The sequence below is a fragment of the Schistocerca americana genome, chromosome 3, assembly GCF_021461395.2.
Source record: "Schistocerca americana isolate TAMUIC-IGC-003095 chromosome 3, iqSchAmer2.1, whole genome shotgun sequence".
NCBI classification, from domain to species: Eukaryota; Metazoa; Arthropoda; class Insecta; order Orthoptera; family Acrididae; genus Schistocerca; species Schistocerca americana.
This window is the reverse complement of record NC_060121.1, coordinates 880024473-880038533: the sequence shown is the minus strand read 5'-3', so window position 1 is coordinate 880038533 and position 14061 is coordinate 880024473. Positions and strand designations below refer to the sequence as shown.

Sequence of the window (14061 nt, the reverse complement as noted above, 5' to 3'; positions counted from 1 at the left end):
TAATCTTATATGCAGCCTGCTAAAATGTTCATTAATTTGATTCTCTACAATGTATAAATATAAAATTATTTCTTATATATGTTAAATTATTGGGTTTGCAATATTATTGAGTTAGTCTTCTCATAACTAGTAAACTAAACCACATGGAATTATACCAGTAACTTATTACTAAGGTGTAACATGTGTTACTGTGTATCATTTTTCATCTATACTGTTTGCTTAACTTAGAACTACAGTTAAACATTCACACAAGAATTCTGCACGGCTCTTACTTTCATGTAATAGATGTGGGATGAAGGTAATGAAGTTCCTAATTTTGCATGCTGTGGTGTGTGTTCATAAATTGTTCAGTAAGTGTTAGTGGAATTTCCATTTCGCTGTTGGTGGCTTGGACTCTTGAGTGTAGCTGTTCATTTAATTCTACAATAAGTGCTTCTGCAGATTTTTCTCCTCACATTGACTGCACCAGCATGCCTGAGCTGTGGGTCAGTAAACTTCCTTCTGCCTCAGATCATTACAGTAGGCAGCACTCAGCTGTCCGTAGCTGGACATTCCTATCGGAATTACTACACACTAGGGTAGCACTTCCTAGGTTCTCTGTACATGGAAACCAAATTACCCACTACGCAAAGTTCTTGTTAGCTAGTCGAAGTGCTCACAGCTCAGTGACACAGACAACATTTAAAACTTCCTGGCAGATTAAAACTGTGTGCCCGACCGAGACTCGAACTCGGGACCTTTGCCTTTCGCGGGCAAGTGCTCTACTAACTGAGCTACCGAAGCACGACTCACGCCCGGTACTCACAGCTTTACTTCTGCCAGTACCTCGTCTCCTACCTTCCAAACTTTACAGAAGCTCTCCTGCGAACCTTGCAGAACTAGCACTCTCGAAAGAAAGGATATTGCGGAGACATGGCTTAGCCACAGCCTGGGGGATGTTTCCAGAAACATCCCCCAGGCTGTGGCTAAGCCATGTCTCCGCAATATCCTTTCTTTCAGGAGTGCTAGTTCTGCAAGGTTCGCAGGAGAGCTTCTGTAAAATTCAATCGAAGGAAACTAGCACAACTTGCCAAGACTTTTTTTTGAACATCAATTCACCTTTCGAATTGTATGACTCCTACAGTGAAAAGGTGCAAGGTCTCTTATCCCCAAGTCATTTAAAAAAGTTTTGCACCACATTCCGTGTGTGTCAAAATACATGGTGGACAAAACAAGAAATTAGAGGTCTGTAAAAGGAAGATCAGATTCTTATTATGGTCATATTCACAGTTATTTTATATGGAAGATGAAGGAGACTTCTCACCAGAATGCAAACAAGGGAGGTGCTACAACAGTATAAGGAGAAAAAGTGGTGAAAGTTTAAAGATACAAGACTCCCAATATTAAAGACACTTTTGCCATGTACAAGAAGCAATATACACTACTGGCCATTAAAATTGCTACACCATGAAGATGACGTGCTACAGACGCAAAATTTAACCAACAGGAAGAAGATGCTGTGATATGCAAATGATTAGCTTTTCAGAGCAATCACACAAGGTTGGCACCGGTGGCGACACCTACATCGTGCTGACATGAGGAAAGTTTCCAACCGATTTCTCATACACAAACAGCAGTTTACCGGCATTGCCTGGTGAAACGTTGTTGTGATGCCTCGTGTAAGGAGGAGAAATGCGTATCATCATGTCTCCGACTTTGATAAAGGTCGGATTGTAGCCCATCGCGATTGCGGTTTATCGTATCGCGACATCGCTCCTCGCATTGGTGGAGATCCAGTGACTGTTAGCAGAATATGAAATCGGTGGGTTCGGGAGGGTAATGCGGAACGCCGTGCTGGATCCCAACAGCCTCGTATCACTAGCAGTCGAGATGACAGGCATCTTATCTGCATGGCTGTAATGGATCGTGCAGCCACATCTCGATCCCTGAGTCAACAGATGGGGACGTTTGCTGGACAACAACCATCTGCACGAACAGTTTGATGACGTTTGCGGCAGCATGGACTATCAACTTGGAGACCATGACTGCGGTTACCCTTGACGCTGCATCACAGACAGGAGCGAGGAGCGCCTGCGATGGTGTACTCAATGACAAACCTGGGTACATGATTGGTAAAACATCTCACCCCCCTCCCGTTTAATCCAGGCTCTGTTTACATCATCATAATGGTCGCATCCGTGTTTGGCGACATCGTGATGAACGCACATTGATTGGAAGCATGTATTCGTCATCACCATACTGGCATATCACCTGGCGTGATGGTATGGGGTGCCATTGGTTACCTCTTGTTCGCATTGACAGCACTTTGAACAGTGGACGTTACATTTCAGATGTGTTACGACCCGTGGCTCTGCCCTTCATTCGATCCCTGCAAAACCCTACATTTCAGCAGGATAATGCACGATCGCATGTTGCAGGTCCTGTACGGGCTTTTCTGGATACATAAAATGTTCGACTGCTACCCTGGCCAGTCCATTCTCCAGATCTCTCACCAATTGAAAACGTCTAGTCAATGGTGGCCGAGCAACTGGCTCGTCACAATACGCCAGCCACTACTCTTGATGAACTGTGGTATTGTGTTGAAGCTGCATGGGCAGCTGTAACCGTACACACCATCCAAGGTCTGTTTGACTCAATGCCCAGGTGTATCAAGGCCATTATTACGGCCAGAGGTGATTGTTCTGGGTACTGATTTCTCAGGATCTATGCACCCAAATTGCGTGAAAATGTTATCACATGTCAGTTCTCATATAATATATTTGTCCAATGAATACCCATTTATCATCTGCAATTCTTCTTGATGTAGCAATTTTAATGGCCAGTAGTGTACAACGTAATACAGGGTGTTTCAAAAAAGACTTTACAGCTTTGAAAGTGCATATAAATTACTTCATAGTACCTACAGAGGTGTCAAGTTGTAGGGAAATACATAAAGTTTTGTCTCGCATACTTTGCTAGTGCCGAATTGCATTGTAAGGAGTGCGAGCGGCAGTTGCGTTAAAAATACATGTCTTCACTAGACCCGAGCGTGCTAGATGTCTGTTTTGGTTTGAAGAATTGAAGTTAGCGACAACAGTTCAGTGTAATTTCCATACCAAGTATTCTAAAGATCCTCGTAGTAGGCTTACAATCTATGAGTGGCATAAATATTTTGTAGGAACAGGGTGCTCGGTAAGACGTGGGAAATCGTCAGGTCATCCAAGCACATTTGATGACATCATTGAGCGAGCAAGAGAACGTTTTGTCAACAGCTCTACAAAATCGAGCTGGCATGCATCTCGCGAACTGCAAATCCGACGTACAACTGTCTGGCGTCTGTTGAGAAACTGTTTGCATTTGAAACCATACAGATTTATGATCGTACAAGCAATAAAAGACATTGATAAATTAACTCGCAACTACTTCTGTGCAGATACGTTAAATCGATTACAAGAGGATGATCATTTCTTGGACAAAATCATCTTTTCTGATGAGTCGACTTTTCACTTAAGTGGCAAAGTTAACACACACAACTGTAGTATATGGGGCAGTGAAAATCCACATCAAACATTGCAACATGTTTGTGATAGCCATAAACTGAATGTTTTTTGTGCATTGAGCAAGAACAAAGTTTAGGCCCCTTGTTTTTCTGTGACAGAACGATCAATGGGATGGTGTACGTAGACATGTTACAACAATTTTTGATACCACAGATCAGTGAGGATGAGCAAGTTACACCTGCAGTGCTACAGCTAGTTAGGGAGGAAATTGACTTCTGATGGGACATGTGCATGATAACCAACGGAACCCACATACAACATCCTTAGTTTAAGGTAAAAAACTTGACGTGTTTCCCTAAAAAGATAAACTAAACCGAGCTGTATATCTTCCTTCAGTAAATTTATACGTATTTTTAAAGTTGTAAAGTCCTTTTTGAAACACCCTGTACAATGGAAGATCAAAGTTTAATGCACTAAGACGTAAGAGGGTGGTTCCACACTGTACCGATTCTCTACCATGACATTGAGTGGTGAACAAAGTCTGATTGGGATGTAAGATTTCCTGTGATTTAATCTTGCTCAATTTAATATTTCAGCACGCTCACAGACCTCTTCTAATCAAACTACTTTTCTCAAAGTGCTGCAGGTACTTCCGGAAGTTAAGAGGATGATCCCAATATCAGACTCTCAAAATAAAGATGAGTCTTCTCATTATCGTCATCTCATATATTGTAATCTTGTTTACAATAACTGTGCATTACAAAGCAATTACATCATGCAGATCACTGCAAAAACTTTGATAAGGACATAGTCCAAAAATTTTGCTTCGTTGATAGATGTCAACTGAATGTATCTCTATAAAAATTTTCTCTTCTTCCCATGACGTCATTGGCTTTGCCACGGCCTTTCTTGCTCTATGGCGTGCACCATACCTCCAAAATATGGATCGGCCACACGGAATAAACTGCCCAATCAGCAGGTACCGCAAATGTGGTATAATGTTTATTGTAGCCCCAGCTTGCAGATATGCTGTGTCTATCCATCCCACGATACACACACGTAAATAAAACAAACATCCAAACATAGATTACCTGATACATTATGAAAATAAACTTTTTATAGTGACTGTAATCATTCATCGGTTTAAAAAAGCCTGTGCAACACTTCACGTCATCAAAGTGATATGTTACACTACCACAGCCATCTAGGAGATGTCTGTGTATTGCGTGCATTTTGAATTTCATTTGATAACGCTGAAGAACTTATTGAACACATGACATACCACACCGTGGTTGGAAGTGTGAAGTTCTTAGTAGTCTGTGCAGTTAGGCAAGAGTCCTGTTTGTTTCGGAATGTGGCAACTGCACTGGAAAGGGAGGACTTTCATTACAGACACCTGATGTGGAAGGCATACTAGATGACTCCCCAGAAGTTTCATATCCACCATGGAAGGAAAATAAACTAAGTAAGAAAACCGTTGCCATCAACATTTTCACTGGTGGACTGGGGAAATGGTCAGTGAAAGTAGTAATACACCATCATCTGAAGAAATTGTAACAACACATTGCAGAAGTGAAGGGACTTTTACAGGCAGAAGAACTGTGTTTAATGCTTCACTGTGGTTTTGCTGAGAAATGGTCTGTGATTATGCTATAAGAAGTAAAGGGATATCATTGGAGTAATGACTTAAGTTTCAGTTTTTACTGGGGTGACATTTTCTGGACAAGACCACAAGTGTTGCAGTTATAAGTGACGACACAGGACATAAATCAGGATTTTTGCCAATGCGCAAAATTCAGCACGTGCAACCACAGGCAGAAAAGATCATTATTATTTTTAACAGTGCTCATAATTGCTCTAAAATTATTACCAGTTGTTTGACAATATAATGTAATTGGATATGTAAAAAGTCTACTCACCAAGCATAAAAGGTTATACATATGCAGGCCTTCAGGGATAGTGGCCCCTTCTTCCAGCAGAAGGGGAAGAGGGGTGGAGGAGGAGGACTGGAGAGGCTTAGGAAAAGGGGTAGATTTCAGAAAAGTCACCCAGAACTGCTGGTCAGGGGAGACATACCAGGCACTATGAGAAGGTAAGATGACTGTTGAGAACTGCACTGGCCAAGATTTGAAAACCTGAGAGCCTAAAGGTGGAAGACTGTGTAGTATGCAAGACAGAGATTATTACTAAAACATGCACAAGTTAATAAGAATGAAAAGCACTGTATGTAACAGAGGTGGGAGGTGGACAGCAAAAAATAGGCAGGTCAGAAAATGAAAGGTGGAATGAAGAAAGGAGTGCTGAGGCTCAGAAATTAACATAAATTAAGACCAGGTGGGTGGTGAAAACCAAAGATGTGTTGCAGCATTAGTTCCCACCTGTGGGGTTCTGAGAAACTGGTGTCTGAGGGAAAGATGCAGGTGGCACATGCGATGAAACAGGTTGTCATGCCGATATAAAAGACCAAACAGTGTTTACATAACAGCTGGTATAGCAATAGTGAGACGGAAGAAGACGCAAAGACACAACTCGACAACTTAAGTAATGTAGCCAGCTGAGGATCGCGTATAACAAGACAAAGACATTAAATACCACTGCAGACTGGGAAACACCGGAAGGCACTGTGCAAATGGTGGACAGATTTAAATATCTGGGAGAATTTATAACAGGAAGGAACAGGAGCAAGGAGGGAATAACAGAGGACAAAGAAGATTAGGTCAGCGTTCTGCATGACAAGAGACATATACAATATAAGAATATATCCACAGAGACAAAGATACGCCACTACAAGGCAACGATGAGGAATGCAGTATTATATGGTGCTGAGACGATGACACTAGGAAGAAATTGGGCAGAACAACTAGAAAAAGAAGAGAGAAAAATACTGAGAAAAATACTAGGTCCCAAAAGAGGTGGATGCGAAGACCTAGGGAAGAATTGTACCGGAACATGAGAACAATATCTGGGGAAGTCAGACTCAAAAGGGCAAGGTTTGCGGGACATGTAGTTAGGATGAGTATGGACAGAATGACGAAGAGAGTGTGGGAAACAACAGGGAGGACAAGGGGAAATACAGGAACCAAGTGGGTTGTTGAACTTCATAAGGACTGTTTGGAATTGGGGATCAAGGTCGAAGGAAAGGAAAATTGGAGGAACAAATATACACTGACCAATATGCCGGAGATCAATGACAAAGTAGAATACAGGAAAAAGTTAGAGTGTCCCCAGTGGAGCTGACAGGAGTAATGGAAACTGAAGATCTCGGAAGAAGAGCAGGAGAGAAGAAGAGAAAGAATGAAGAGGTGGTCCTGCAGAGGCCGTAACGCAAGAAGAAGAAGAAGAAGAACAACAACAACAGCTGGTATATGACATCTCGTTTCACAGGTGGCTCTCTCTTTAATAGTATATGTTTTGCGAGTTACTAGTAGGAGGGTGCATAGGACAGATCTTTCAGTGGTATCGGTCACAGTGTAGGGAGACGGCTACAGAAGGAGCATGGAGTCTGACAAGGATATTGGGAGGATAACAAAAAGCTATTCTAGGTGTGGTAGGTAAAATCTTGGGCAGAATGGATCTCATTTCAGGATATGATTTTAGGAAGTCATGGGCATGTCAAAGTAGCTGATTAATCCAGGCCAGGATAATACTGAGTGACAAGTGTTCCAAAGTAGTTGTTTTTTTTTTTTTTGGGGGGGGGGGGGGGGGGGGCAGCAGTATCAGGAATGGATGTGATTGTCTGGGAAAGCTGCTTTTGAATTAGGCTGGTGGGGTAATTAACGCCAAGTGAAGGTTCAGGTGAGAATGGTGGTGTAGTGCTATGAAGAGTCCGCATCTGAACAAATAAGTTTGCCCCGAATGCCAAGGCTGTATGGGAGGGAACGTTTGACATAGAAAACATGGCAACTGTCAAAATATAAGTACTGTTGTTTGTTAGTAGATTTAATGTGGACAAAAGTGTGTAGCTGGCTTTCTGTGAGGGCAAGATCAACATCGAGGAAAGTGGCATGGGATTTGGAAAGTCCATGTGAAATTTAATTGGGAGAAGGTATTTATAGATTCCAGGAATGTTAACAGGTCAACCTCACCATGATTCCATGTGGCAATGATGTCATCAGTGTATCTAAACCAAACAAGGGACTAAAGACTTATGGATCCCAGGAAACCTGCCTTCAAGTGACCCATGAAAAGGTTGGCATAGGAAGGAGCCATCCTGGTTCATATGGCCATACCCCTGATCTGTTTGTATGCCTGCCCATACCTGTCACTGATAGGCCACTTGCATTCAACTGGAGAGGTAGTGGCAGATCCCATACTTCCTGCAGAGGAGACTGCATTCACAGGAGAAGTTAGTACTTTAGATACCTTTTGTAATGGGAGAGCTCGAGAGGGTCACAAACCAAACAACAATTTGCAACAACTGCCAATTTTGACAATAATCAAGGCGATTTCCACCGGCTTATGAACATCAACTAACTCGTCCCATTTGAGAACAGCATTCACAGGGGGGCTGCATTGTGGTTGGTGCAATGTTTTACAGGAGAATCAACAAATAACTTTAAACTAAGCCTGCTGATTATCTTTTAATCTGCTGGGCAAAAAATATTCATAATTCCATCCAAGAATTAAAAAAATTAGTACACAAAATAGAATTGCTATTAAGGCAACAAAATAACATGGTGAAAGTTACTAGTTTCCTAACTTTTGGGTGTTAGTTACTAAGACATTCAAAATAGTGTTAACTTATGATAATATACACTCCCTTTGAAAGGGAAAGTGAAATGCAACACTATATGTTAGTTATAAAATTTGCTACAGGAACTAAATCACAAACTCTGATTTACTAAAAAATAGTTTATGCAAACATCAATGATAACTTCTAAAATTCTCAAAATGTCCATTTATCCACGTTGATATATACTGAAGTTTGGGGTGAATTGTTCTTTGACAGTAACGGTAAATTGCAACCTTTGACTTGCTACCAAATAGTTAAGAATTGAATTAAATTGTTGTGAACTTCATGCTGCCACATGGACTGGCTGCTGGACACAAGTTTCCAGCTGCAGACAGCACCATCACCATCGGTGCTAACTTATGGTTCCTAATATTTTAAAAACTGTGAATGAATGCTCCAGTTGCTGTTGATTCAATGCGAAGGCTTCATTCAATATCAGAGGAAGAGACTGATGCAGTTGAACACATTTTTAATTCAAGCAGATTGCACATGAGTTGCATGCTTTGCAAGTTTTAAGTTTTTGAAACTTTTGCAAATTGTTTATTTAAATCTTTTATTATGTTTGAAAAAATGTGCCGCTTATTCGTTTCAGAATAGATAAAATTCTGAGTCTAAATGAGCTTTTAATTTCATGAGACCAATATGTGAAGATGTGGCAAAAGGAACTGAGTTATTGTATGGCAACATTTTAAATTGTTTATAAAACCTGTTCAACTACAAAGTGGAAATTCTCCTCTGCAGGGAATGTTTTACTATATGGTACTACCGTATTTACTCAAATCTAAGCCACACTCAAATCTAAGCTGCACCTGAAAAATGAGACACTGAATCAAGCAAAAGAAATTTCCTGAATCTAAGCTGCACCTGAAATTTCAGACTCGAAATTCAAGGGGAGAGAAAATTTTTAGACCGCACCTCCAAATCGAAACAAAGTTGGTCCATTGTAACATGAGACACAATTTAGGTCAAATGGATGAACATACAGCTACTGTAGTTTGGTTCGAGTCGTAAGCTTAGCAGTTAAGCTTTACCAGGTAGCCATTGCTATGCGTCAGGCGCTCTGTCCATATTTATACGAGTACCCTTCCTTTTTCACGTGCTTCGTCTGGTTTGAATCAATTGCTTATTATGCTTTGATCTGATAAGTGTCGTTCTCTTTGTTATACGTGTTTATGTCACTCTATGCATCAAAATGGTTCTCAGGAGAGCTTCTGTAAAGTTTGGAAGGTAGGAGACGAGGTACTCGCGGAAGTAAAGCTGTGAGGACAGGGTGTGAGTTGTGCTTGGGTAGCTCAGCGTGTTCAGTCAGTGGGCTGCTCGCCCTCGGTAATAAAAAAAAAACTGAGTAAAGGAATCAATAATCGACCTGAATCAATGTCTTGCGATGTCCGCCCAGACCAAACACAACGAACAATACTGAACAAAACAAGGAAAAAGAAAGAAAGAAAGAAAAAAAAAAGTTGATAGAGCACTTGCCTGTGAAAGTCAAAGGTCCCGAGTTCGAGTCTCAGTCCGGCACACAGTTTTAATCTGCAAGGAAGTTTCATATCAGCGCACACTCCGCTGCAGAGTGAAAATCTCTTTCTGAAAAGGCATTATTGTACTGTGTCATGCATTGTTTGTCGGATTCTGATAATGAGTGTTAACGACTTGTCGCCACTCGCGGCATGGCTTGCTTTTGTACGCGCTACCGCGGCTAACAATAAAAAAAGAGAGGAATTGTCTCATAAGCTAAACAATGGCAAGAGACTGCTATTTGTTGTTACTTACACTGCTGCTTTCTTTGATAATGATCAACACTAACCAAATAATAGACTGCGTATTATACAAGATTTTCTGAATGAGAGTTTAGCAAACATTTTTCTCTGTTTGAAAATCTTTGCAGATTCCTCTTTCGTATATTACACTCTGTGCAGAAATTAGTAATCTTAGATTTAAAAATCTAGTCAGTTTCCTTGCTTCATTTCTGACTGTATCACTATTCAGCATAAGAATAATATCAATACAAACATGACGTGATTATATATATTCTTCCGCATTTGCTGTTGTCTCACTCTAGTTTCATAGTTTATTAGGCAGACAGGATTTAAATGAGATAGCAGCAAACACGAAAGAAGAATACATGGCATAATGTTTTCATTCTTCTACCTTTTCTTTTAATTTATTTACTGACACAGAGGTTTTGGCGTCAGTATTTATCTTTGTACCTGCAAAGCATGCCTGTGTAGCGCTTCATGTATTCAGCAGCAAAAGTTAGTTGTGGCAGCACCTACTAACATTTTTCAGAACTTCCACTTACTTTGAACTCGATTCTAAGCCGCAGGCAGGTTTTTGGATTACAAAAACCGGAAAGAGTGCGGCTTAGATTTGAGTAAATACGGTAACTGACATTTAAAGAAAAAAAAAATTATTAAATAAAAAAATTGGGAGGCTACGACGAGGTCTTTGACTCATATTTCCAAATCAAGGATATCATTGTAAACCTAAAATTGTAACATACATTTTGTTCAGTGACATTTGAGATTTGAGGTGACCCACCTGTGTTATTTGATGTGGATTGTCAGAATCATAAACAGTTTGTTGCTGTAGAGCAGGGCTACCCAAACTGTGTTCTGCAGAATTGAACTAATCACTGAATAAAACAAGTTTTTCTCATTTTTAATAATTTATTAACCTTCAAAAGAAACAAGGTGTTCCATCAGTGTACTAGGATTCTCAAAGTGTTCCATTGAATGAAAAGTTTGGGAACCCCTTCTAAAGAGCATTGAACCATTTCCTGGAGTGTAACCTCTCCAGCAGCTCCCTCTGTGGCCTTGGTATTGGTCACACTATCACCTCAAACTATTCTCAATTGATCTTTACAGTCTGGCTGGAATTAACTGAACATCTCAGACAGTGTGGGAGATAAATATTAAATAAACGTCAACTTTAAACAAGCTTTATATTAACATTTAATGAAGCGTTTTCCAGAAAAATAGCAGATGTGGAAAATGCTGTTGTACTTAAAGTTTCCATAGACTATGTGGCCCTTCTAATCACATCCAGCCAGATGTGATTGTGGATTCGTACTCAGATTTACAGCAGTCTTTCATGACTTCATCGGCAGTGTATTGAGGAATATTTTGAAATTAAGTAGTCCTTTATAGGCCAGAAAGTTGTGATATTTTTATGGCTGCAACCCAGTATCAAGAGGCAATTTTTGGTCTGAAAAATTGTATGTGATTTGACAGGCAGGTGTCAGAGCCTGTTTAGATGAGCTTTCTGTTACAATTCTTACTCTAAAATAATTTTTTCTCTCCATAGGGTGGATTGGCATTCGTCGCTGTCAAAGGTGTGTTAAGAATATACCATAAACAAAAACAGTATGTTCGACAGACACGTCGCAGAATATTGGATTACACGGAAGCGAATCGTAACGCTGTCAGAAGGGAAGCAGGAGCAGCTAATCACTGAAGTCACTGTCAGGTTATTGACTGAGAATTGGCAATTCCTTGCTGTTTGCATATTGTTGCAAATTAAAATTTCAAGTAACTGGTGTGAAACTTGCAGAGTGTGAGCCAGGTGATGAATCGAATAACAAAATTGTCCATGATAAAGTGTTTAGTGATAACTTTGTTTACAATTGTTACTGTAAAATAAATTAAAATATATGAAACTTGTGTATCATTCACTTGCTTTCATAGATATTTTTGTGTCAGGAGCACTACAACCAAAAGCAATCAGCATTGTTTGTTTGGAAATTTGCGCCTATGATTATTTTGTGGGCTTGTAAACTTTAGTGACTACTGTTTTCTTTATACTTTTTTGAAAAGAGGATTTGGTTTATGTTTGTTTTGTTGACCCAACAAATTTGTAATATTCTTGTGGAGTATCTTAATTACACATCTCATAAATCAAATTTCCAAAACTTTAGTACCCATTGTTATTTGCAGATACTTAACAAATATTGATGTTTGTTCCTTGTTGGAGAATACTCAGTATCTTTTTAAGTTTTGTTGTTTCCTTATGGGACTGAAAATTTGTAACCCGTTTTGGTTAAACTGTGTGGTTATTGGATTAAAAACCCTGCATTAAAACTTTTTACGCAGATTAATTTGAAATAAACCAATAAATGAAACAGCTATTACTTACTGGTTCAGCATCAATTTATGTTTGTCATTGCAATAAACAAAGAGAAAAATTACAATAACATGTCTGCTTGTCTGCCTGTGATACTGCGGTTTGTGGTCCTGTACTTTACTGAGGTATCCTAGTTGTTTAATGGGTACATAACTGAGAGACAGTGTCAAAGCTTATGCAGTGGAAACAGTCATGCCTGGCTATAACCATGTGCGTGATACGTGTGGCAAAAATGATAATAATTCTTTTTAAATAGGTAATTCTTGTATGTAAACAAAAACTTGGTCAATAAGTTCTCCAATCACACTGATCTGCACAATGTAAGACTCAGATAGGTATAGTAGCATAAAATATTAACATCTCAGTGGAAGTGAATGAAAGTGTGGGAATGTGTTGCCAGAGCTCTCACATTTGTGCCCAGAAAGCTCGATGTCACATGATTTGAGGTCAGCGTGACTATAGCACCAAATGGGGCTGGCCTCACAAGAGGCAATTGAAGGTGCGGGAAAGGGTGGTGTATGCCAGTCAGTGGACAGTTATGGTGCACTTTGTTGGTGTTCTTCTTACAGCATGGTCCAGAGACATTTGGATGACTGTACACATGGAAGAATCATCACAAAATGGAAGATGGATGAAGCCCAGGAGTTTGGTATTGCGCACAGCATTGTTTCACATGAATGGGGTGCCACAGGTCCTGCCACCTGAAGGAGAGGAGGTGGTCGACCTTGTTCAACAACAACAGCAGATGACCACTGCTAAATTTTACGACAGGCAAGAAGGGAGCCACGTCTAACAGCAGGTGCAGTTGTAATTGCATTTTAAAGACTGCAAGGCACACCACCTCTCACATCCACAGTGATACCTGACTGCATGGGGGTGGACACTCTGGCCAATGGCTAGTATGTTGTGTTCTATTGACACCCGCTCATTGGTGGCACCTTCTGTGATGGTGCCAAGAGCATATGGACCTGAGCTTCTAGAAGTGGGAGTCGAACACTTTTTTTGGATGAAAGCAAATTCAGTCTGAGGAGTGATTCTGGACTTACCCTCAAATGGTAAGCGGTAGGATCACATAATTCACCCAGGAACATTGTCGAATGTGATTGTTTTGGTAGTCTAGATGCTGTGGTGAGGGGCACATAATGTTGCACGTGTGTACTGATCTCAGTGTGCTTGAACACTGTACACTCACTGGTCAATGTTGTTGTGACACTGTACCTCCTCCCCATGTTTGTCTCTTTAGGGGTGCATTCTGTCCTAACTGCATTTATATGCATGACAATGTGTGACCTTATCAAACAGTGCAGGCAGAGGAACTCTTGGAATGAGAGGATGTCTGTCAAATGGCCTGCCTGTTCTCTCAACTTAAATCCCATTGAGCATATCAGATGCGTTGAGGAGATGTATTGCAGCACGTCCACATGCACCAACTACCACCTAGCAGCTGTCAAAGGCGTTAGTGGAGGAATGGAACACCATACTATGAGAACTCCTGGGCAATTTCGTCTCAAATCATGCAGGACGTGTCAATTCATGATCATGAATTTCTGTGGAAAAAATGTTTTAAGACATCTACATCATGTGTATTAAGAAAGTAAATATTTTCATTTTATCTTGGTTTTTTAAATGGTACAGTTCTTCAAAAAATCTGTATTTTGTAAGTAACTCTTTAAACAGTAGAGAACTAAAAAATATGCCAGATGTTTTGTTTTAAAGCTCCATCTTTGTGTT

The 14061-nt window shown here is 40.2% G+C and overlaps 1 protein-coding gene across 4 annotated transcripts in view; it reads left to right on the top strand.

The window, feature by feature from the left end:
* Positions 1–11881, top strand: part of LOC124607443 (E3 ubiquitin-protein ligase MARCHF5) — an 89536-nt gene extending 77655 nt beyond the window's left edge. For all 4 annotated transcript variants that reach the window (XM_047139777.1, XM_047139776.1, XM_047139775.1 and 1 more), the window contains one exon: positions 11515–11881. In XM_047139777.1, coding sequence (XP_046995733.1) covers positions 11515–11664 — 150 coding nt within the window. In that variant the 3' untranslated portion in view covers positions 11665–11881. The remainder of the gene's footprint in view (positions 1–11514) is intronic.
* The last annotated feature ends 2180 nt before the right edge of the window (positions 11882–14061 follow it).